Genomic DNA, 25,856 nt, shown 5'->3' with positions numbered 1-25,856 from the left:
ATGCTGACAGGGTTTTCACTTTAGCTATTTGACATCATCCAGCATCCAGCCCCTAGGAAATGATTCACCTGGCTTCCTAGCAACCCAATAAGCACCAGCCATTAAGTGGCCCCTTCTCACCAACTGGTGTGCTGACTGTCTTAGTCTGACACTGGAAAGGCACAGGGTCAAAAACAGCCTGCTTTTTTGCTCAGTGGCATCCTTTTCCCTGTTTAGTTAACCAAAAGTAGAACATTATTTAGGAAAAAGGGTGCCATTTTGTACACATACCCTTTCAGTGTTCTGGTGGAAAGGCTCCTCTGATTGGGTGCCATCAGGGCTGTGTGAAAATGATGACGTCAAAGAAAGAGGCAGCATTAATATACAGTTTCAGTGCTCTTGTTTTTAACAATGAGGCAGAGGACTGGTCCTTTCATATATTGTAGCTTTTTCTCAATGCTGGATGATATGTGGAGAATAGAATATAGAATAATAGAATAGAGCATCCAGTTTCTGCATCTCTAATATTTATCCTCTGCTTGTAATCTCATCGTTGTGTTTTGACAATCATTAACTCTGTCAATTGCTTGTCTCTCTGTCTCTCTTTGTAAATGGGAGGGAAGGAAAGTTTGCCCAAGGTTGTCATAACATAACCATTCCTCCCTAATAAATAGAATATCTTGAAGTAGGACACAAATGACATTGAAGCATATTTTTTCCTTAAATATCACAGGTATAATGCTTTGTTACTTGTTATAAGCATGTATATGAACCTTTATAATGTCTTAATTCCTTTATTTTGTGTGACTGTAAGGATTATGTTATGTCTTTTCAGTGGTAAAATAGTCTCTCCGAAGTGGAAGTCTTTCAAAGGCCTGCGGCTGCTCTGGAGAGACAAAATCCGTCTGAATAATGGAATCTGGAGAGCTTGGTTCATCCAGTGTAAGTTCTCTCCTCTCCTCTCCTCTCCTCTCCTCTCCTCTCCTCTCCTCTCCTCTCCTCTCCTCTCCTCTCCTCTCCTGTGTAGCTAAGTTCGTAGAACATGATGGTTGAAACACCAGAGTTGTACGTTCGATTCCCACAGGGGACCAGTATGAAAAAGTACCAAAATGTATGCACTCGTTTCTGTAAATTGCTCTGGATAAGAGTGTCTGCTAAATGACTAAAATGTAATTCCATTCATCCTCACGCTGTTCTTTCACTCTGAGCAGCTTGCATGTCTCCTGTCGTCCCAGGGTTGTTTAATCTGATAACAGACAGGGAGAGCTTTGTTCAACCGAACTGATACATGGGCTTGTTACTACAGTACAGTCACACAACAAAGAGAATAGCTCGAGTGGGATGTCTCCTACAACTACTGTACAATGTGGACTGAATTCATTTTAACACAATGCAGTGTACAGCTTTCCATGCCAAAAACATACTAATGAGAGCTCCATTACTTTATTCACATGATGTTGAAGCCACATTTGAAAAGAAAACACAGAAAAAACTAACAGAATTGACTGATTTATTGAGAGAATTGGCAGAGTTGACAGATTTGAGAGTCCATTGAACCATTAATCCAAGTCATGATTGAATGATCAGTTGTTTCTCGTCCGTCCTGTGTTACAGACGTGGAGAAGAGGAAGAACCCTGTGTGTGGGTTCGTCACCCCACTGGAGGGCTCCGAGGCCGACGCCCATCGCAAACCTGAAGTAGGTGACCTTTGACCCCCAAGGCCGAGTGAGGAAGTAGCCAATATAGTGCACTGCTTTTGAGGAGGACCTATAAGGCTCTTGTCAAATGTAGTGCACTATGTAGGGAATAGGACATACCCATTTAAAATCAACTCCTATTAACTCCTATGTTTTTTGTTTTCTCTTGTAAGGCTATAGTTCTAGAAGGCAGCTACTGGAAGCGTAGGATCGAGGTAGTGATCAAAGAATACCACAAGTGGAGGATCTACTACAAGAAGAGGGTGAGTGCTCATTTTGGACATAGATAAGGATCCTTTTGCATTATGACCTTTTGTTATGCATTCTTTTCATGTCATTCCAATTGTACTAAATTCCGTTTCTTCTTCATCCATTGAAGCTTCAGAAAAACAAAGATGGCCTTTTGTCAATGCTACAGAAGGTAAGATAAAGACTTGAATAATTCAACTCTACTTATAATTTCCCTCTTTTTGGAACAGGTTTTAATTTCCCAACCTTTTTGTAATAGGCCCTGCCAGGATGTGCACTCCTTAGTCAAACATTAAAAACATGTGTGAGGAGAGTTTCCATATCTCAATAATTATATATGTTTGGTCAAGTATGGGAACTGACCATCGTCTGACCGTTTATGCCATTAAGTTTAGCCAAATGTGCATGCGCGCGCGTGTGTGCGTGGCTGTGTGATATTGACAGAGCAGATTAATGACCCAGGTGTATTGTGTTTACCTTAGTAGGTTTGGAGCTCACCATATGTTTGTCAAAGTCCTATCATTGTCTATTAATAGATTCCATTCAGATTCTTCCGGCCTTGGTCAGTCAGAGAAGAAAACAGAGGGGAGGCACAAAAAGGAAAAATAGAAAACATGCAAAAGTACTTGCGTCACAGGCCGACATTGGTGATCAAGTTTGTATTGTCTTCTGTGACAATACCTCTAATCTCTCTCTCTGTACCCCCAGCCAATCTCTCTTTCTCTGCTCTGCCTGTCTTTCACCAAGGATGTGGCTTCAGACTTTAATATGTAATTTAATCAAATCTGACCCACTTGCTGATGGATTGCATTGTGAAGCAGGGGGAAATGTAAGGTCTTTGTTGTTCTACTGGATGTGTGAACGTGAGTTTGTGACGTTGGTGTCACTCTGGCGCAAAAACAAATGAGCCATATTGGGAAGAGGATGTGGTTTCTTTTTTGTATTTAACCTTCATTTAACTAGGCAAGTCAGTTCAGAACAAATTCTTATTTACAATGACGGCCGACCCAGGCCAAACCCTAACCCTAACCCAACAGCCAGTTGTGATACAGCTTGGAATCAAACCAGGGTCTGTAGTGACGACTCTAACACTGAGATGCAGTGCCTTAGAACGCTGCGCCACTTGTTTAAGAAGAGAAGCATTGGGAGGAAAGAAAGAGGTTGAGGGATGGAGAGGGGAGAGATGCTGGATATGTACCTTATTAATGACTCACATGAGCACACGTGTCCTCTCAACCCACAAAACCCTAAACCCACTCTGTGCAAAATACATGGTCAGGTGAAGTCCCACACCCACTCTGCATTATGCAGTACATGGTCAGGTTTCCCCTATTCTCCTGTGTTGTCTCCCAACCATTCTGTCACTCTCTCCTTATTCATCTTCCCCATCCTTTCCTGCACCTCTTCCTTTTCACCTCTATTTTACTCCATCTTAATCATTCTACTACACTCTTTTAAAATAAGTGTTCTTCATTTATCCCGGTAGGAGAACCCGTTTTGGTTCCAGTTAGAACCCTTTGGTGGTGAAAACATTTCTACCTAGAACCATTTAGTGGTGAAAGGGTTCTAAGTAGAACCTCACATTAGTTTAGGGATTCCTCTTGGAGCCTAAAATAGTTAATTTCAGAGGGTTTACTATGGGGACAATTGAAGAACATTTTATGGTTCTTGGTAGCACTTTCTTTTCTGAGAATGTACAGTTGAAGTTGGAAGTTTACATACACTTGGGTTGGAGTCATTAAAACTAGTTTTTCAATCACTCCACAAATGTATTTTTAACAAACTATAGTTTTGGCAAGTCGGTTAGGACATCTACTTTGTGCATGACACAAGTCATTTTTCCAACAATTGTTTACAGACAGATTATTTCACATATAATTCACTGTATCACAATTCCAGTGGGTCAGAAGTTTACATACACTAAGTTGACTGGGCTTTTAAACAGCTTGGAAAAATCCAGAAAATGACGTCATGGCTTTAGAAGCTTCTGATAGGCTAATTGACATAATTTGAGTCAATTGGAGGTGTACCTGAGGATGCATTTCAAGGCCTACCTTCAAACTCAGTAGATCTGGTTCATCCTTGGGAGCAATTTCCAAAATGCCTGAAGGTACCACGTTCATCTATACAAACAATAGTACGCAAGTATACACAGCATGGGACCACGCAGCTGTCATACCGCTCAGGAAGGAGAAGCATTCTGTCTCCTAGAGATGAACGTACTTTGGTGCGAAAAGTGCAAATCAATCCCAGAACAACAGCAAAGGACCTTGTGAAGATGCTGGAGGAAACAGGTACAAAATTATCTATATCCACAGTAAAACAAGTCCTATATCGACATAACCTGAAAGGCCGCTCAGCAAGGAAGAAGCCACTGCTCCAAAACCGCCATAAAAAAGCCAGACTACGGTTTGCAACTTCACATGGGGACAAAGATTGTACTTTTTGGAGAAATGTCCTCTGGTCTGATGTAACAAAAATATAACTGTTTGGCCATAATGACCATCGCTATGTTTGGAGGAAAAAAGGGGAGGCTTGCAAGCCGAAGAACACCATCCCAACCGTGAAGCACGGGGATGCAAGAATCATGTTGTGGGGGTGCTTTGTTGCAGGTGGGACTGGTGCACAAAATAGATGGCATCATCATGAGGCAGGAAAATTATGTGGATATATTGAAGCAATATCTCAAGACATCAGTCAGGAAGTGAAAGCTTGGTTGCAAATGGGTCTTCCAAATGGACAATGACCCCAAGCATACTTCCAAAGTTGTGGCAAATTGGCTTAAGGACAACAAAGTCAAGGTATTGATGTGGCCATCACAAAGCCCTGACCTCAATCCCATAGAAAATTTGTGGGCAGAACTGAAAAAGCATGTGCGAGCAAGTAGGCCTACAAACCTGACTCAGTTACACCAGCTCTGTCAGGAGGAATGGACCAGAATTCACCCAACTTATTGTGGGAAGCTTGTGGAAGGCTACCCGAAATGTTTGACCCAGTTAAACAATTTAAAGGCAATGCTACCAAATACTAATTGAGTGTATGTAAACTTCTGACCAGGTGGGAATGTGATGAAAGAAATAAAAACTGAAATAAATCATTCTCTCTACTATTATTCTGACATTTCACATTCTTAAAATAAAGTGGTGGTCCTAACTGACCTAAGACAGAGAATTATTACTAGGATTAAATGTCAGTAATTGTGAAAAACTGAGTTTAAATGTATTAGGATAAGGTGTATGTAAACTTTAGACTTCAACTGTATGTACCCATCTGAAGTGCAAATGTATTGCATTGTGAAGTCTATACATTGCATGGGAAGTCTGAAGTCAGTTAAGTAATTGTTTACTGTGTCGAAGGTTCTGCAGGTCCTTGTAATACCTGATCAGGTTTGTGAGCACCAGAGGGACTGTGCTGTACTAGAAGGATAGAGAGGGAAAACTGTGTATACAGGGCAGAGTATTACAGGACTGACTGTGGTTAAAGGGAACACAAGCCGACAAACCTCACTGAGGCCAAAGTTCACTTGACACGAGCGAAAGCACCTGCTATCAGCTCACAACATTCACACAACTTTTGTAGTTTATCTGGTCTTGACTTAAGCTAGAATTGTGGTCAGTTGCGTATATGGCTGATGTAGGGTCCTTTTTGTTTAGTTCAGTAGCCCTTTCCACTCGCAGTCCATCATCCCATATACGGCTTGAACATTTCAGATTTTGTCATTGATTACTTAAATTGGAAACCTGTGGCTGTACAGTATACATGCTATATTATGTCAGGGCACAGGTTCTCCATTTAACAGCACTGTATAGGTTTTGACTGACAGCCGTTATAAACTTGAGCACCGCGCACGACAAGAAGATGCCCCCATCCCTCCTGCTATTTGGGCTACTTTTGCACATTTGTTGTTGTCTGAGTAAGGGAACTGCTGTACCTTAAGATGACTCAGTGTATTTTGAAAGATGTTGGGGATTATAATAAATACTGCTTTGATGTCATTCAAGCAAACTACACACCCATGAGTCCAAATGTGTACTTCATATTTTAAACCTCACGTAATTTACAGTATCAATGTTTATGATCCCTATGTTTGATCCACAGTTACAAGGATGAAATGTGTTATCATTCAGTTAGTGAAATTACATTGAAAAGATAATATAATATAATAATAATATATGCCATTTAGCAGACGCTTTTATCCAAAGCGACTTACAGTCATGTGTGCATACATTCTACGTATGGGTGGTCCCGGGAATCGAACCCACTACCCTGGCGTTACAAGCGCCATGCTCTACCAACTGAGCTACAGAAGGACCACCCATACCACCCACACAAAAGATGTCTTTTAGATGCCTTTTCCAGAAGTTGACATCAAGTGAAAGGTTAACAGATGTATTTTTTGGACATCGAAAGTACATCTTATACACGGACGATAAAAACACATCTTATACGGACTTCACAAATACAAAATACGTATTTCCTAGACATTGAAAATATATATTTTCCCGGACATTGAAAAGACCTATTTTCCTTACGATGAAAATGAGTATTTTTCAGTCATTGATTCTATGGACAAATTTCAACTGATATACATTATCAATTAGGTAAGCATTATACCACAATAATAATTTTCCACACCTCTTAAAAGGAAAGAGGAGCCAAATGTAGATCGTAAACAAACGATTTATTATTGCTCCCATAAATCACATGCAATTAAGTAAACTTTTTTAAAAGCTTTAAATCTGAATGATGATGTTCAAAGTAGTCTAATACATAGAAAAAAAACACTTCAACTACAATAAGATTCTGAGTAACGATTACATATTATTTTTCTTGCTATGACTGTGATATATTGTTGTTTATCTACCTTAGGTAAATACACTAACTGTAAGTCACTCTGGATAAGAGCGTCTGCTGAATGACTAAAATGTAATTGTAAAAATCAACACTTTTGCAAGGCATACTAGTTATTATTCTAATGAGCTCCGCCCTGAAACAATTATACATTTGGTTGAGTACCAGATCAAAATCTGAACGAATCATAGACATCTAGGCTATGTTTCACAAGTTTGAACATCACAGTACAGTACGGCACAGTTTAGTACAGTAGAGCACAATAGAACACAGAAGAGTACAGTACAGTACAATACGGTACGGTACAGGACAGTCGTTTTTTCAGTACATTACAGTATGGTATATTACAGTAGAGTTACAGTAGAGTACATTACAGTAGAGTTTAATTCATTAGAGTTAAGTACAGTAGAGTACAATACAGTAGTTTAATTAATTACAGTAGAGTACGATACAGTTTAGTTTAGTAGAGTAGGGTACATTAAAGTATGGTACAATACAGTACACTACTTTATACTTTACGGTACTCTAGTGTGCTCTAGTGTAATGTACTGTACTCTACTCTCAAATTTTTGTATGTCTGTTTTTGGGTGTTTATTTATTCGCACCAAAGAAAAGAAGTGAAAGACAAAACAGTACGGACAAAAAACAGGTAAAAACGGTGTGCAGGTGAGGTTGGAAGCACCAAAGCGCTGATTTGAAAACCACACCACAAATAAGTACAACAACAAAAAAAAGTTTGTTCAATCAGTTAAACAAAGCATGTTAGTTATAATTGCACATGATATACTCAGTATACAAGAAGAAACCTGTTTGATTATGTATGTGTGTGTTAGAGTGTGAGAGTTAGGCTACATGGAGGGGATTATTGGTAGTTTGGTTCATCAGACTGACCCCCAGTCTTTACTTGGAAGTTATTGAGGGATGATGACGTTTTGGCAAGATTACGAAAATGATTCCAGAGTATGGTACCTCTCTATCTGATAGAGAATTGGCTATGTGAGGTGTGGCAGTGGGGAGGGTGAAGGTTATCGCGGTGTCTTGTGTTCTATAGATGAATTTCAGAATTAACCTGGAATAATCTATTGAAGGGTTTAGGTAAACAGTCTGGGAGATATGAGTATTTGTGTACTGGCCCAAACAATATTCCAGTAAATGAGATATGGGTAAATGAAGCTATAGTATAGAGTTAGGAAACAAGCCTGATGAACCAAACCACTCATCTTTTTGATGATACCAACAGATTTCATTACTTTGCTAAAGACAAATTGAACATGATCTTTCCAGGATAACTTTTCATCAATTCGAAGGAATCGAGTGGATGTGACTTGTTCCATTTCATTCCCACCAATTCCAAATCAAATCAAAGTTTATTTGTCATGTGCGCCGAATACAACAGGTGTAGTAGACCTTAGAGTGAAATGCTTACTTACAGGCCCTAACCAACAGTGCAATTTAGTAAAAAATAGATATTAGGTGAACAATAGATAAGTAAAGAAATAAAAAACAACAGTAAAAATGACGTGAAAAATAACAGTAGCGAGGCTTTATACAGTAGTGAGGCTATAACAGTAGCGCTGCTATATACAGTAGTGAGGCTATAACAGTAGCGCTGCTATATACAGTAGCGAGGCTATAACAGTAGCGATGCTATATACAGTAGTGAGGCTATAACAGTAGCGATGCTATATACAGTAGCGAGGCTATAACAGTAGCGATGCTATATACAGTAGCGAGGCTATAACAGTAGCGATGCTATATACAGTAGTGAGGCTATAACAGTAGCGATGCTTTATACAGTAGTGAGGCTATAACAGTAGCGATGCTATATACAGTAGCGAGGCTATAACAGTAGTGATGCTATATACAGTAGTGAGGCTATAACAGTAGCGATGCTATATACAGTAGTGAGGCTATAACAGTAGCGATGCTATATACAGTAGCGAGGCTATAACAGTAGCGATGCTATATACAGTAGCGAGGCTATAACAGTAGCGATGCTATATACAGTAGTGAGGCTATAAGAGTAGCGATGCTATATACAGTAGTGAGGCTATAACAGTAGCGATGCTATATACAGTAGCGGGGCTATAACAGTAGCGATGCTATATACAGTAGCGAGGCTATAACAGTAGCGATGCTATATACAGTAGCGAGGTATAACAGTAGCGATGCTATATACAGTAGCGGGGCTATAACAGTAGCGATGCTATATACAGTAGCGATGCTATATACAGTAGCGAGGTATAACAGTAGCGATGCTATATACAGTAGCGAGGCTATAACAGTAGCGATGCTATATACAGTAGCGAGGTATAACAGTAGCGATGCTATATACAGTAGCGGGGCTATAACAGTAGCGATGCTATATACAGTAGCGAGGCTATAACAGTAGCGATGCTATATACAGTAGCGAGGTATAACAGTAGCGATGCTATATACAGTAGCGGGGCTATAACAGTAGCGATGCTATATACAGTAGCGAGGCTATAACAGTAGCGATGCTATATACAGTAGCGAGGTATAACAGTAGCGATGCTATATACAGTAGCGGGGCTATAACAGTAGCGATGCTATATACAGTAGCGATGCTATAACCGTAGCGATGCTATAACCGTAGCGATGCTATATAGAGTAGCGGGGCTATAACAGTAGCGATGCTATATACAGTAGCGAGGCTATAACAGTAGCAATGCTATATACAGTAGAGAGGTATAACAGTAGCGATGCTATATACAGTAGCGAGGCTATAACAGTAGCAATGCTATATACAGTAGCGAGGCTATAACAGTAGCGATGCTATATACAGTAGCGGGGCTATAACAGTAGGGATGCTATATACAGTAGCGGGGCTATAACAGTAGCGATGCTATATACAGTAGCGAGGCTATAACAGTAGCGATGCTATATACAGTAGCGAGGCTATAACAGTAGCGATGCTATATACAGTAGCGAGGCTATAACAGTAGATCATTTGTTTATCTGGAACCACTCAGAAAATGTTGTCATACCTGAGTTGGCTTCATGAATTAGTGAATCAAAATAATTGTGTGATAATAATCAAATTGGTATCATCAGCAAAGAGAATGGGAAGTACAGTAGAAGATACAGCAGCAAGGTCATATATATCTATTATAAATAATAAAGGTCACAATTATCCAACCCTGTGGCACATCACAGGATATCTTGGCCCTGGTAGATGCATAGCCAGCCGATTGCATAAACACGTTGTTCTCTATCATAAACAGAACTATATAACCAGTTATATGTATAATCATGAAAACTGTAATAATGCAATTTAGAAAGTAATATTTAATGATTCACCGTGTCAAATGCTTTGGATAAATCAAAAAAGATGCCAAGAGTGTATTCATTGTTGTTAAGGGCTGTAAAGATTTTATCCACAAATTGCAAAATAGCCATATCTGTGGAGTAGTTTTTACAAAAACCATATTGGTGCTCATAAAGAATACAGTATTGATTTAAATGTTTCAACATTCTTTTATACATACATTTTTCTAGGATTTTAGAAAAACATGGTAATACAGATATTGGGAGAACATTTGTAAAAGATCTTGGATAACTTTAGCAATTTTGAAATCTTTAGGAGCAATACCAGTTTGCATAGATTTGGTGAAGTTTGGTGAAACGTAGATGTCCATGATTGGTTCAGATGTGGTCTGGTCATATTCAGAACGTCTATGTTTGGGCCAGACATCTGTGGACGTTTAAGGTAAGGCCGGCCCGGGTCAAATCTGAACCAAACATAGGCGTCCATGTTTGGCCCAAATCAAGGCCTGTACGGATAGGACCAAATCTGAACCAATTATATACGTCTGTTTGGCCCAAATATAGGCCGGTCTGGACCAGACGTCTGTGGAAATTGAAATCAAGGTCTTCTTATAATTCTTTCTGATTTGGTCAGAATCGGACCATAAACCTACGTCCGTGGACATTGGAATCAAGGCCTGTCCAGAACCAATCTAAAAAAGACGTACAAAAGACGTGGCCTGACGGTAAATGCTTAGCGGGTTGACTCCATTCTATTTGCACCAAAATTACAATCTGTTTGTCTGAAATGCCTTTTGAAATCCTAACACTGTAAGATCACATTTTATAACTTACCTAGCTAGCCATGTTGGCAATAGAATAAACTTTCAAATATTGACCACCTGACCCAGATTGTGATTTATACGTTTTTGGATTGCGTAAACAACAAAAGTAATTGTATGATAGTTGAAAGCTATTTCCTTGAGTCAGTAAAGTGCATTGAAATTTACACTGAACAAAAATATAAACGGAACGTATAACCTGTTAAGCATTTCTCCTTTGTCAAGATAATCCATCCACCTGACAGGTGTGGCATATCAAGAAGCTGATTAAACAGCATGATTACTACACAGGTGCACCTTGTGCTGGAGACAATAAAAGGCCACTCTAAAATGTGCCGTTTTCTCACACAACACAATGCCACAGATGTCTCAAGTTGAGGGAGCATGCAATTGGCATATTGACGACAGGAATGTACACCAAAGCTGTTGCCAGAGAACTGAATGTTAATATCTCTACCATAAGCCACCACCAGCTTTGTTTTCGAGAATTTGGCAGTATGTCCGACCGGCCTCAAAACCACAGATCACGTGTAACCACGCTAGCCTAGAACCTCCACATCGGGCTTCTTCACCTGCGAGATTGTCTGAGACCAGCCACCCGGACAGCTTATGAAACTTTGGGTTTGCACAACCGAAGAATTTCTGCACAAACTGTCCAAAACCGTCTCAGGGAAGCTCGTCTGCGTGCATCCTCACCAGGGTTTTGACCTGACTACTGTTCTGGGTCGTAACCGACTTCAGTGGGCAAATGCTCACCTTCGATGGCCACTGGCACACTGGAGAAGTGTGTTCTTCATGGATAAATCCCGGTTTCAACTGTACAGATGACAGACAGCATGTATGGCGTCGTGTGGGTGAGCGGTTTGCAGATGTCAACGTTTGACCTCAGTTAGACCTCTCACTCAAACCCTTCTAATATTTTTTTCTTATTGTGCACCTAATCAAAAATGTCTATGAATATTCTTATTATGTAACTGAATGTATCCAGAGTATTTTCAGATTTTGTTATTGACAAATTCTGTGAAAAGTACAGTAAATTTAAAAAGCACATAGTTGTTCTGTTAGAAACATTTCAATGTGGCCCTATCCCTATAGGACAATTCCCACAAATGTAAGGGGTTAATTATTGGCTTAATATTAGGGCCTTATCACAATTGACATAGTCTAAAAATTGCTGTTATTATTGTGATAAAGTGGAGGGAAAGTGGAGGGAAATAGCATGTGATTGAAAGAATAACTGAATAAAACAGGTAGAAGTGACAGAATAGGATAGTTAGTATTTCTTCTGTATTTTCTCTGAGGTTCATTGCGTCCGTGTGTCTGCAGAGGGGTGGGGGTCTCTTCATGTCTGTCCGTCTGCACGTGAATGTGTGACTGACAGAATTAGGTCAGGGACAATAGACTGCTGCTCTCATTATATGGAGAGGCATTAAAATAAAGAAATTACTAAAAATAACGAATAATGGAACCAGGTTCCCTGCACATACACACAGCACATCTATGCTATAATTCAATTTCTGTGAATGAAAAAAACTAAAAGGTGTAAACAGGGGGTTTGTCGTAATCAAAAGTCATTTCCGCCTCATTCAGGGCTTTTCTATAAATGTCTCCCCTGGTTTGGGACGGAATATTAAAAGGTTAGGACATGAGGGTGTAACACAGCATTTTAAACACAGAGAGCAGACAGAGACTAGATTAGCTGTGAATGATCGTGAATATTTATACGATTATTGGATGGGCTTGGGGGACTTGATGAAGAATATTTAAACTATATTTAACCTTTGGGCTTGAATAGCTGACTTGGACATTATTGGACACAATGAGGGAGGCAAGTGAAGTTCCATTCATGTTCATTTGTTTTTGTCTGAGTTTAGTACATTTAGTGGACAGATGAGGACTGTGAAACATTCCTTTGCTGTTTTGATTTGAGTTGATATTCATAGTCTTGCATTTGTTTAGAATTAAGAGAATTGGCCAATTTAAATATTTTATCATAGTTTGAGAGCAGTTAAATTCACATGACACGCTGTGAATTAGTTTCTATTGGACTTACTCAATATTCTAATGTGATGTCTGCCAGTCTTTTTCATCTACCCCTGTCAAATATTGTACTGTACTCCTGCACTCATCTGTGAAGACCTTTTCCTTATCACATGCTTTAGTGTTGTTGTTAGTGCCCTCTAGTGTGAGGACCAGGTTTTGAGATGTGATTTGTGTCCTGAAATCTCAATATGGGTGTCCATTCTTCGGCTCTATCTCAACTAATCTTTCCGTGTTTCCTTGCACCTCTCTACACCTCCTTCTCAACCCAATTGGAGGAGAAGGCCCAAGGGCTCTCCCCTCTGACCTTCTTCTTCAAAGGGTTTTGCGAATGACGCGAGGAAATAGTATGGGAGGAAGTGCATAACGATGAATTGCGATAGAGCCATTTTAGATCAGCGATTTCTTCAAGGGAGGCAGGAAGGATTTATTTTAGTGTTGGAACTGAGCCTTCATGTTATCCCCACCCCACTGTGTCCAGGGTCAGATCTGTAGGGCGGAGCTGGAGAAATGGTCCAGTCAGATGTACCAGGAGCCTGAGGTCATGCCAGAGGAGGTCCACATGTTTGACCTGGACTGCTTTCTGTCCGACATCTCTGACACCCTGTTCACCATGACCCAGAAGCCCTGCCCGTGGGCCAACGACCGGCACAACAGTGAGTACCACGCCACAACGTCCATTCTACTTACTTATCTACCTACAGTATTAATATTATACTTAGAGGAACCATTTTACTGTCTACTGAAGCCCTGTCTACAATTCTTGTAACACTATGATGCAAATCCTTATGAAATTGAAAATGTTTCTTCTTTTTATTTTATTGACAAAAATAACAGAATACACCACTTACCATTTATCCAACCTATGGTCATGTGAGACAATAATGCAGGAAAGAAACCGCCCAACAAATGAGGAACTTCAAATGAATAAATTAGGCTAAAGATGCAAACAGAGGCACACAGCCACTGTCTCCCTGTCTCTGGTATGTTTTTCTGTATGTGAATCTAGTGTTCTACCTCATTCCTCCTCAGCGTACACCAGCAATGCTGACATGATACAGCCAGGTCTCACCCCACTGCAGCCAAATCTAGATGACTTCATGGATATCCCAGGTATTGTGTGTGTGTGTACTGGATTTCTCTAGCAGTTTACAAACTATCAGGTCTAACTGATCTGTTCCTGGCTGGTTCAGATGTTTTTTTTCATGACTTCTCCGATCTCTTAAAATCAGCTATAACAGCCTCCACTCTTCTGGGAAGGCTTTCCACTAGATGTTGGAACATTGCTGCGGAGCATTAGTGAGGTCGGGCACTGATGTTCGCCGATTATAGGCCTGGCTCGCAGTCTGCGTTCCAATTCATTCCAAAGGAGTTTGATGGGGTTGAAGTCAGGGCTCCGTGCAGGCCAGTCGAGTTCTTTCACATCTATCTCTACAAACCATTTCTGTATGGACCTTGCTTTGTGCACAGGAGCATTGTCATGCTGAAACAGGAAAGGGCCTTCCCCAAACTGTTGCCACAAAGTTGGAAACACAGAATCGTCTAGAATGTCACTGTATGCTGTTGTGTTAAGATTTCCCTTAATGGGGACTAAGGGGCCTAGCCCAAAACATGAAAAACAGCCCCAGACCATTATTCCTCCTCCACCAAATGTTACAGTTGGCACTATACATTGGGCCTGGTAGCGTTCACTTGGCATCCGCCAAACCCAGATTCGTCCGTCGGACTGCCAGATGGTGAAGCGTGATTCATCATGCAAGAGGACGCGTTTCCACTCCTCCACAGTCCAATGGTGGCGAGCTTTATACCTCTCCAGCCGACGCTTGGCACTGCACATGGTGATCTTAGGCTTATGTGCGGCTGCTCGGCCATGGAAACTCATCTCATGAAGCTCCCGACGAACAGTTCTTGTGCTGACGTTGCTTCCAGAGGCAGTTTGGAACTCGATAGTGAGTGTTGCAGCAGAGGAAAGACGCTCTGTGCGCTTCAGCACTCGGCGGTCCCGCGCTGTGAGCTTGTGTGTCTACCACTTCATCTGAGCTGTTGTTGCTCCTAGACGTTTCCACTTCACAATAACAGGACTTACAGTTGATTGGGGTAGCTCTAGCAGGGCATACATTTTTACGAACTGACTTGCTGCAAAGGTGGCATCCTATGACGACGCCACATTGAAAGTCACTGAGCTCTTCAGTAAGGCCACCCAATGTTTGTCTATGGAGATTGCGTGGCTGTGCGCTCGATTTCATACACCTGTCAGCAATGGGTGTGGCTGAAACAACCGAATCCACTGAGTGTCCACATGCTTTTGCATATATAGTGATATATCGAAAGCTTGGGACTATAAGGTTGTATCTGCATTTTTGTCAAAACTGAGTAATTGAAATAGCCTTGTTCTATTCAATGTTCTCTAACTACATAGTATAAGTACCTCCAATTCATGTTGTTAAGTTCAAAAGAGTACAATATAAAAATTGCCTACACCATTTAAACAAATGAGGGTTCGGAACGTTGAAGTCAATTATCTCAGAATAATCTTTGTGCAGATATAAACTTAAAGTCCCAAGCTCTTGATATGACTTACATTTAATTTGCTCTGTTAAACCTACCCTTTGGAATGACTTCGACAGCTAAATTGAATCTATTTTAGTTAGTAAGAGATCCCTCAATAATCATTTTCATGACTGCACATTGGTAGTAGTCAGTGACAAATATCAAATATTGGTTTTTAATATTTATTTAACCTTTATTTAACTAGGCAAGTCAGTTAAGAACAAATTCTTATTTACAATGACGGCCGATCCCGGCGATGCTGGGCCGATTGTGCGTCTCCCTATGGGACTTCCAATCACGGCTGGATGTGATACAGCCTGGAATCAAACCAGGGACTGTAGTGACACCTCTTGCACTGAGATGCAGTGCCACTCAGGAGCCATGGATGGGAAACCAAATGTATAGCTGTAGATAGATCACCTCTCCAGTAAGAGGTGATGCCAATCCTAAAAACAATTTCTGATACTGAATCTCACGTTGTTTCAAAGGCACAAATTCAACATATTTTATGGATGGTTTGTCTATGTTGAAAATTGGTTACCATGATGACAATCCTGTGATTGACATTTCACCTTCAAAACAGCAGTTTACATTGACTACCTTTTTCAAACCAATGTATTTTCCACGTAGATTCCACGCCACAATACGTTGGCAGATTACGTTGAATTACGTTGAAGCAATGTTGATTTAACCAGTTTGTGCCCTATGGGTTACTACAGTGGGGGGAGTATTTAGTCAGCCACCATTTGTGCAAGTTCTCCCACTTAAAAAGATGAGAGAGGCCTGTAATTTTCATCATAGGTACACTTCAACTATGACAGACAAAATGAGAAAAAAAATCCAGATAATCACATTGTAGGATTTTTTGTGAATATATTTGCAAATTATGGTGGAAAATAAGTATTTGGTCATCTCCAAACAAGCAAGATTTCTGGTTCTCACAGACCTGTAACTTCTTCTTTAAGAGGCTCCTCTGTCCTCCACTCGTTACCTGTATTAATGGCACCTGTTTGAACTTGTTATCAGTATAAAAGACACCTGTCCACAACCTCAAACAGTCACACTCCAAACTCCACTATGGCCAAGACCAAAGAGCTGTCAAAGGACACCAGAAACAAAATTGTAGACCTGCACCAGGCTGGGAAGACTGAATCTGCAATAGGTAAGCAGCTTGGTTTGAAGGAATCAACTGTGGCAGCAATTATTAGGAAATGGAAGACATACAAGACCACTGATAATCTCCCTCGATCTGGGGCTCCACGCAAGATCTCACCCCGTGGGGTCAAAATGATCACAAGAACGGTGAGCAAAAATCCCAGAACCACACGGGGGGACCTAGTGAATGACCTGCAGACAGCTGGGACCAAAGTAACAAAGCCTACCATCAGTAACACACTACGCCGCCAGGGACTCAAATCCTGCAGTGCCAGACGTGTCCCCCTGCTTAAGCCAGTACATGTTCAGGCCCGTCTGAATTTTGCTAGAGAGCATTTGGATGATCCAGAAGAAGATTGGGAGAATGTCATATGGTCAGATGAAACCAAAATATAACTTTTTGGTTAAACTCAACTCGTCGTGTTTGGAGGACAAATAATGCTGAGTTGCATCCAAAGAACACCATACCTACTGTGAAGCATGGGGGTGGAAACATCATGCTTTGGGGCTGTTTTTCTGCAAAGGGACCAGGACGACTGATCCGTGTAAAGGAAAGAATGAATGGGGCCATGTATCGTGAGATTTTGAGTGAAAACCTCCTTCCATCAACGAGGGCATTGAAGATGAACGTGGCTGGGTCTTTCAGCATGACAATGATCCCAAACACACCGCCCGGGCAACGAAGGAGTGGCTTCGTAAGAAGCATTTCAAGGTCCTGGAGTGGCCTAGACCGTCTCCAGATCTCAACCCCATAAAAAAATCTTTGGATGGAGTTGAAAGTCCGTGTTGCCCAGCAACAGCCCCAAAACATCACTGCTCTAGAGGAGATCTGCATGGAGGAATGGGCCAAAATACCAGCAACAGTGTGTGAAAACCTTGTGAAGACTTACAGAAAATGTTTGACCTCTGTCATTGCCAACAAAGGGTATATAACAAAGTATTGAGATAAACTTTTGTTATTGACCAAATACTTATTTTCCACCATAATTTGCAAATAAATCCATAAAAATCCTACAATGTGGTTTTCTGGATTTTTTACCCCTCATTTTGTATGTCATAGTTGAAGTGTACCTATGATGAAAATTACAGGCCTCTCTCATCTTTTTAAGTGGGAGAACTTGCACAATTGGTGGCTGACTAAATACTTTTTTTGCCCCACTGTATATGTGTAGAGAAATCTGATGGACAGATGTGGTGACCAGAAACGATTGAAGCTCCTGATAAAAAGTTATAGATGCTACTTTACCTATATATAGATTTGGCTTATGTCCTCTGTCGAAGAGAGTTAGAGCTACAAGAATAGTTTTTCACATACAGAATCACTGCATGTAGCCAAAATGACTCTGTTAAGCAGGTGGCCAGGTATGCATCTTTAATCGATTTATATTTAGGGCTTCTCTTCAAAATATGCAGCTGGGGAAACCCATATGAAAATTAATATATTGGCATGTATTATTATATTGTTGAGATAAAGATTCCTCTGTGAGTGACACCCCTGGGCTGGGCTCTCTGTTCTGTGTCATGTTTATGCCATGTCCGGAGTGAGCTGGAGGTCAGAGGCTGGGTTGAGACACAGCAGAGTAGGGAAGTGGAAGTGCATGTGGTTAACCGCAACATGTGGCAAAGGGGCCCAGCGGGATCAAGGGATAGAGACGGAGGGAAAAAAGGATGGAGGGATAGACAATAGAGGGATGAAGAGATATTGGAAGGTAGTATGATTTATTTTCTTCTACGGTGGTTTGAGTAGAGGATTACATTGTTTATGACAGGAACTCTTTATTGCATTGTTGCAACTCTCAGTTTGATCACTTCCTAGGATAGTAATATGCTCTGGACTGCCATATTGATTTGATAATTATATATTTGTCAGTGCTGCATTTCGTCCCTCTACATATCGGTACTGTAGTCCCCTGTACTGTGTATGAGAGTGGGTTGTCAGGGGTATTGGCACGAGAATGTTCCTAGCGGTCTGTTCTTTTGGCCTTGCCAGTACCAGGGTCCTTTGGCAGTAGGGTCCTTTGGGATCAGCTTTCTGCCTCCGTCACCAGGGTCAGCAGGGTGGCAGGGTGCGTGTCAGGGCCAATGTGTTTAACTGATGGACACACACATAGAGACTCCCTTCCCATCCCTCCATGTGACTGTGTCATAACATACACCATGCCATGATGTGACTGAGACAGAAGGAAACAAAGCTACGCCGCTGGTCACTGATCTCAGGTTGTATATCATACCAGGTTGGTGTGAGTGGATATGATCCTCAGTTGTTAGAGTAGGGTTGCCCACTGATACAGTGTCTTCTTGAACCTTCTTGAAGGTTCACATTGCTAAGGAATTAAGGTTTATATTGGTAAGTATTCTTGTAAATTATCTCTGAAAATGCACTACTGCTAGATTTTATGGGATTTTTTCATATCTTAACAGGTATTCCCTTAAAATATTGCATTCATTAGGGAAGGACATTCTTTCATTCAACTTGTTTTAAACTTTAAAAAACAATTTGTCATCTTTATTTTTACCTTTATTTAACTTGGCAAGTCTGGTAAGAACAAATTCTTATTTTCAATGACGTCCTAGGAACAGTGGGTTAACTGCCTGTTCAGGGGCAGAACGACAGATTTGTACCTTGTCAGCTCAGGGGTTTGAACTTGAAACCTTCCAGTTACTAGTCCAACGCTCTAACCACGAGGCTACTCTGCCGCCCATTTCACAGAAATAAATTCCTGCTTCCTACTGTGCAAAAGATTCACCGAATGTTGTTATCATAGAGGCGGGAATTGAATAGGGTTAAAATGATAGAAACTAAATAAGTGATTGACAGCAATGGGCTTGGGCCAGTATCATGGTGCAGTGATGTACTCACGTGTGTTTATTTGCTTTGACTGCTGTACTTTACAGTATTTGTCCTGAAAGGGTATACTTAGGGTTGTGGCGGTCACGAAATTTCGTCAGCCAGTGATTGTCAAGCAAATAATTGTCGGTCTCATGGTAATTGAACGTTAATTAACATAAACAAATTTAGCATCTCCTGGTTTCCACACACAGCTTACAAGCCACTGATCCAGACCATTGGAACATCTACATTTTAAAAAGTCTAATAAATCCATGTAATATAGCCTACAACTTCACAATTTTAAATTGATATGAAGAAAATGTAGTCTATTTCAGAAGAACAGAACAGAATAACATACTCTGAGTTGTCAAATGGCTGTTGGCTACACTAGTTCATTTAGCAGACTTCTAAGATTTGCTTAGAATTCCATGGCATTATTTTCTCCAAACGATTTGAAGGAATGTGGCTATTCTGTAATGAGCGGTTAAGAAATAAATAGGTATCCCTATATGCTTAATTTGGAGTTATTAATGTAACTTTAGTTGTTCTACAAACATTGGGCTATATGTTTAGATTTCTAATACATCGTAAGGCTGCATGCATGATGCAACTCTAATGATGATTTGAAAAAAGTTGCTTGAAAGGCATGAGCTCTGCTTTGTTTTTGGAGTAGGCTGTACACACTTTATCAGTCTCTCATTCAGAATTTGACAAGAATTTGGCACTTGATAATGCCTAGAATTTAACGGCAGAATCCACTTTGTATGGCCGTAATAGACCCTAAAATCTATGCCATTTGCAGGCAGTGTGCCCTTCTCCCTGAGTGCTGCTCGCTCCATCATGTGATCAGGTCTTTCTCACAGGCTACAAGTGAAGACAGACACATTGGGGACGCAACTGCGTGCATCCTTATCCAATTCCGAGGTACATATTGATGATATTGAACTGTCTACATATAATTTTCGTCAGCCAACAAGATGAGTAGGGCTAACGAACAGCAAAAGCACTAGGCTATGCCAATCTACTAACCCCCTAGTACAAAGATAAACCTATTCAATTCTGTACGATAAATAAATATTCCAAACATAGTCTGCAACAGTTGTGGGATGCGATAGATCCCATATGAATAAAACCACTAGCATAAAAAAAAACGCTTTTATGCAATGTGGCTGACACAACAGATCAGAACGTTGAGCTTAAAATGTTGATAAGCTATTAGGCTATTTCTTAACATTATAAGTGTAGAAATGCAAACATGGTAGTAGGCTATAAGCTTGAATGTTTCCTTAGCGGAAAACAGTATTATCAAAAGTGACCGCAAATGTGATCATGCATGTAATGCTTTTATTATAAAGATGCAATTTTATGGTGAAAATGATCTTCCTCAAACTTGAAACTCACGCACTGCTTATGTACAGTGGGGCAAAAAAGTATTTAGTCAGCCACCAATTTGCAAATTAATTAATTAAAAATCCTACAATGTGATTTTCTGGATTTTTTTTGTTCTAATTTTGTCTGTCATAGTTGAAGTGTACCTATGATGAAAATTACAGGCCTCTCTCATCGTTTTAAGTGGGAGAACTTGCACAATTGGTGGCTGACTAAATACTTTTTTGCCCCACTGTATATCAGTTAGGCTCTACACCCCTTTTAAAGCAGATTAATGTACTTCATTTTAATAAGTTATTTGGCCACTTTGGCCACACTAGTTGTAATACAAACCTTATTAAAACATATAGGCCTATGGGCTAGGCTACATAAGGTGTGTGACTATGATTCGAGAAAGTAAAAGCAAAAGGCTTTGTTACTTATGCTGGGCATCATTCACAGGTGATAATATATCATTCACAAGTGATAGGCTAATATTGTCACCTGTACCGAAACAGGGGCAGCGGAAAAAATACATTTGATCTATACACTTAAATAAAGGAGGACACTTTTCCCCGTGGTTTATTTCATGCCAGTCAGGTAGGCTATACTCCTGTAGTAAATATAATTAATGTGCTTAATATTAGGACAGTTGAGAAATAAATATAGTAGGTCAAGCCTATAGAAAGCTGAGCCTCCTCTTTTCAGTAGAGGCCATCACTCTGTTTTCTCACGCAATTGCATAGCCTATTGAAATGTTGCGCAACATGAGCTCATGCACCATCATGAAGTGTTTGATTAGATTTTCAGATACATTTGCATTGATGTCAGAGTGATTAGAGGGACAATAGAGTGCTGAGTACCAGGCAGTTAGCAAGTTTGGTATGCTACTAATGGCCATCAGTAGCATCAGAGCTTGGAGAATCCTAATTACCATGACTAAACGGTCACGTGGAATTTGACTGCCTTCATGACTCGTGACCGCTGGTGTGGTGGTAATACGGTCACCGCAACAGCCGTACAACAGTATTCCGTATTCTGCTTGAAAAGCATTTAGTGCGAGGTGGAAACAATGTCTGTCCAGTTGGTACAGTATCACTGTGCCTTGCCAAGTTGGCAGTGGGCGCGTTGTTTTATGATGCTTCATGACCGCTGGCAAGGGCAGACATACTCTGGAAGCCCACCCAGTCAGATTCTATGATGTCATCATCACGCCACAAACAGACAAGATCATAGAATTATGTAATGGATCAGATGCCTTTCCTGAGTTAGCAACAGACAGGCAAACATAATACTTATTGAAGTACACAGAATAGACTATAATAGAATTATAAAATCTTTATTTATTTACATTTAACATTTGAATCATTTATTCACATCTTATTCAGAGTGACTTACGGCGAGTGAGTGAGTGCATACATCTTTTTTTATCCACTTTTTTATCTATTTGCACAAAAATTAGGCCCCGACATGTACATTATTCAGTACAGACGTTATACTTGCCAAGACTGCAGATGTGTTTTATTGACAGTATGTTGATTCATCAACATGGTTCAGGTGTGATCTTTCCTTCAAAGTCGGTGACATTACTGCCAATAATGCAACTAATGGCAGTAGCAACAGTCATCAAAATTGTTAAAAGGTTTTAAAAACAACTAATAAATGCAACATTTGGACAATGGATGAAGATACTTTTTCAAACTTTTTGAATGTTTTATAATCCATCAGATATTGACATGATTATAGCACATAAAAAATGTACTGGCACGGACGAATAACGAATAGAGTTCAGGGATTGTGGATGGAATTCAGGTATTCATTTTATTGTCAAATGTCACCTTTTTTATTATAATATATAAATTGTCTTACTGTATCAGGTATTTTTTGTATATTTTGTGTTAAAATAAATTGAATTACATGCACCTCATTTGCATAAATATGGTGGCTGTGTTTGCATATTTGAACACAATAACATAAAGGTGTGGGACAGGGCTGCAACTACCAAACACTTGCTCTGTCTACCCTACCTTCACTGTTTAGACTGCCTCATTAATTACTGTTGTCACGTTCTGTTGCATAATTTAACAAGTGTGTTAATAGCAGGATAACATGCTTGGCTCTAGATTACACATTTCTAAGCATACCCTACATTGTTTGCAATTTCAGACATAATATCACTATAAACTGGGTGTTTTCGGAAGTTGCTTTCATTTCAGCGGATCTCATTTGTAAACATTTCAACTCTATTAAATTATTACTTTTTTCAATTCCACAAAGAAATGAACACCCCATCAAAATAAAGTGATCTGTCTTCTCTTTCTTGTGATGTAAGTGTCGAAACTGTGTGTTTAATCGCTGACAAAGCTTTAGCGTTCTTATAGATTCATCAGTAGAACAATGTATTCCATTAAGCCCATTTCAACCATTGACAGGTCATTACAAACATTTCCGCGGTCATAACGTTAACGGTAACAAACGTCACGCATAAGCAACAGTATGAAAGAGTTGCAGCAGTAAAATGAAAGCAACCAATCCAGCGAGATTTAAGTGACAAGTGGATTCTGCACCCCACAAACACAGGAAATAGATGGCTGAAATAGACAGATCCTCAGGTGGGTGGGGCATACGCCTTGCTAATCTCCTTCCATTTGTCCATGCAGGTTCTACCTGGAACCAAAAAGGGCTCTCCTATGGGGACAGCCAAAGAACCCATTTGGAACCCTTTTTTCTAAGAGTATAGGGTTGATGATGGTCTTTTTTCCTGTCCTGTGTTAGATATCTTTATGAGTTACCGGGGCCAGTCATTGGAGCAGGCTGCTTATGCTGACTGTGGCTACTTTGAGAGCTCCTCCAGCGAGGCTTTCCCCTCTGTATCCAGCCCTGTGGTCACCGTTCCACAGCTACACGTCGACACTCAACTAGCTCAGGTACAGTAGCTAAGCGCTTTGCTTGACACTTTGGAACCGGTTGTTCTTCCACTGTTAGGGGATGGAAAAGTGATGAAAAAGTAAACGATTCACATGAAATTTGGCACATATTGCCTATACTATGTATTCTTTGTTTTGGGTTCCTGCATTTTCATTGCATAGTTTGTTTTACTGTTTACTGTTAAAGTAATAGTTTATAATATAAATTGTACCCAAAATGTTTCAGTCATGAATGAAACTTACAATGAATCTCTCTTCCAGTCCAACCTCTCATCTGGCAGCCTGTCTCAGCCCTCTTCATCCAACTCTCTGTCAGGCCCTGGCTACCACAGACAACCCCTGACCTCTGAAATTACCTTCAACCCCACTAACAACCCCAAGTTCAAAGGTCACCAACAACAGGATTACCACAGCGAGTACCATACTCCCAGCATGGTATCAGGGGCCATGCCCTCCTATGGACACCAGGCTTACTCCGGCGCCACCGTCTCCATCGCAACCACCAACATCCAACAGCAGCCCGTCTCCCCAGGAGATGGAACCTTTTTGTATCCGCCTCCCTGTCACAAGTACGGTTACCACGCCACCACTGCCAGCTCAGTGACCTCTACCGTCATCACCCACACGGGATCCACTATGGGTGGCAGTATTCTGGGATCGGATCCCCAGGGTCATCAAGGGTACTCCACCACGGGAGACATGTACTCCCCAACATCCTGCCTCTCTCAGGGGTACTCGTCCGTAGTCTCGGCCCCGGCCCTCCCCTCTGTCAGTGTACCTCCTCACTGCTTCTCAACCCCACAGCAGCCGGGTGTGGCGGGTGGTAGAAGGGGGAAGCACAAGCAGAAGACAGCAGTGGGGGTGCAGATGGAGTCCCATCTGTCCACCCCTCAGACGACTCCCCCCCAGACCAGCTTCCTGGCAAAACTACTGTCCTCCAACACCCAAGAACGTGAGCATATCCATTCACTTATTTTTTCCTTCATCATACTTTCATACTGCAGTGATACACTGATGCACATGCCGTTCCAACACTCTTGGTCTTGTATTCACTATTATCCACTATCACTGTCTTGCAGAAACATTAACCAAAACTATTGTACGCTTGTTTTACCTCCGCACAGTTCACTTTTGACCATCTTGTTTTTAGGCAAACCAACGCTGGGATTCGATGCAACTTCAGTAGCAACCAAAGGGCACAGGTCAACCTCTCCCAACTCTCCAGTAAGGCCAATATAGTTTCTTTAGTTAACACAGGTGTGAGTTTAAAAGACATAATTCAAAACTTTACTGCAGATTACAGTTGTACTTTTAATCAGATAATGTGTTTGGTTCAGCATTCGAGCAGCAGCATGCGTATCGGAGGAGTGTCTGGATCTCAGCTGCAGCCTGGGTCTCCCTGGCCCTCAGGGATCCCACTTCTTACACCAATTCACTGCCAGACGTCCACCCACAGCCACGCCGGTCTATACACTAGTACCTCCCACGGATCTGCCGTCTCTGCTCTCCTCACCCAGGGCTCAACACACCCCAACATACCTCTCCTCATCCCCAAGACAGAAAAACTCTCCCCTGTACAGATCTACGGTTCTGAGAGAACTAGTTTAACAGGTAATTAAGGACGAACATAATTTCATGTAAAAATGTTAACATGTTATGTGTGGTTGAAAAGCAAAGAAAGCCATTCCTCTTTGTTGGTTTGTTTGTTTTTAGTGAGCTTCTCGGGACACTCAGGGCAGATGTCCCCAACCAACCTTCTAGAGAGGGCATCCAACACTGAGTCTCCGCACTCCTTACCTGGACATTCCAAAATGGAGTCAAACAAGGTAAGCAAAAACAACTTGACCATTCATTACTCAACACACATCCTATCGAATACCTAAAACTACTGTCTGATAAGAAAGACAATGATGAATAAACAAAATACTGAAAGGGAAAGGTAAGTTGCTATTGTGTCTTTCCTAAATTGAACTCGAGGTCAGACGACTTATGTGTTTTTCCCCCAATCAAATCAAATCAAATTGTATTTGTAACATTCAACAAATTAAACAGGTAGACCTTACCGTGAAATGCTTACTTTACAAACCCTTAACCCACGGCG

General features: G+C 40.8%; 1 protein-coding gene across 1 annotated transcript in view; it reads left to right on the top strand.

The window, feature by feature from the left end:
- Nucleotides 1-25,856, top strand: part of LOC118391012 (carbohydrate-responsive element-binding protein) — a 37,428-nt gene that overhangs the window by 4,947 nt on the left and 6,625 nt on the right. The window contains exons 2-12 of the mRNA XM_052457750.1: nucleotides 815-921; nucleotides 1,594-1,676; nucleotides 1,850-1,939; nucleotides 2,056-2,097; nucleotides 13,407-13,581; nucleotides 13,958-14,038; nucleotides 23,604-23,755; nucleotides 24,017-24,707; nucleotides 24,906-24,979; nucleotides 25,093-25,366; nucleotides 25,469-25,581. Of these exons, the coding sequence (XP_052313710.1) occupies nucleotides 815-921; nucleotides 1,594-1,676; nucleotides 1,850-1,939; nucleotides 2,056-2,097; nucleotides 13,407-13,581; nucleotides 13,958-14,038; nucleotides 23,604-23,755; nucleotides 24,017-24,707; nucleotides 24,906-24,979; nucleotides 25,093-25,366; nucleotides 25,469-25,581 (1,882 nt within the window). The remainder of the gene's footprint in view (nucleotides 1-814; nucleotides 922-1,593; nucleotides 1,677-1,849; nucleotides 1,940-2,055; nucleotides 2,098-13,406; nucleotides 13,582-13,957; nucleotides 14,039-23,603; nucleotides 23,756-24,016; nucleotides 24,708-24,905; nucleotides 24,980-25,092; nucleotides 25,367-25,468; nucleotides 25,582-25,856) is intronic.

This window comes from Oncorhynchus keta, chromosome 12 (assembly GCF_023373465.1).
Source record: "Oncorhynchus keta strain PuntledgeMale-10-30-2019 chromosome 12, Oket_V2, whole genome shotgun sequence".
Classification (NCBI taxonomy): Eukaryota; Metazoa; Chordata; class Actinopteri; order Salmoniformes; family Salmonidae; genus Oncorhynchus; species Oncorhynchus keta.
This window is presented reverse-complemented; position numbering and strand designations above follow the sequence as displayed.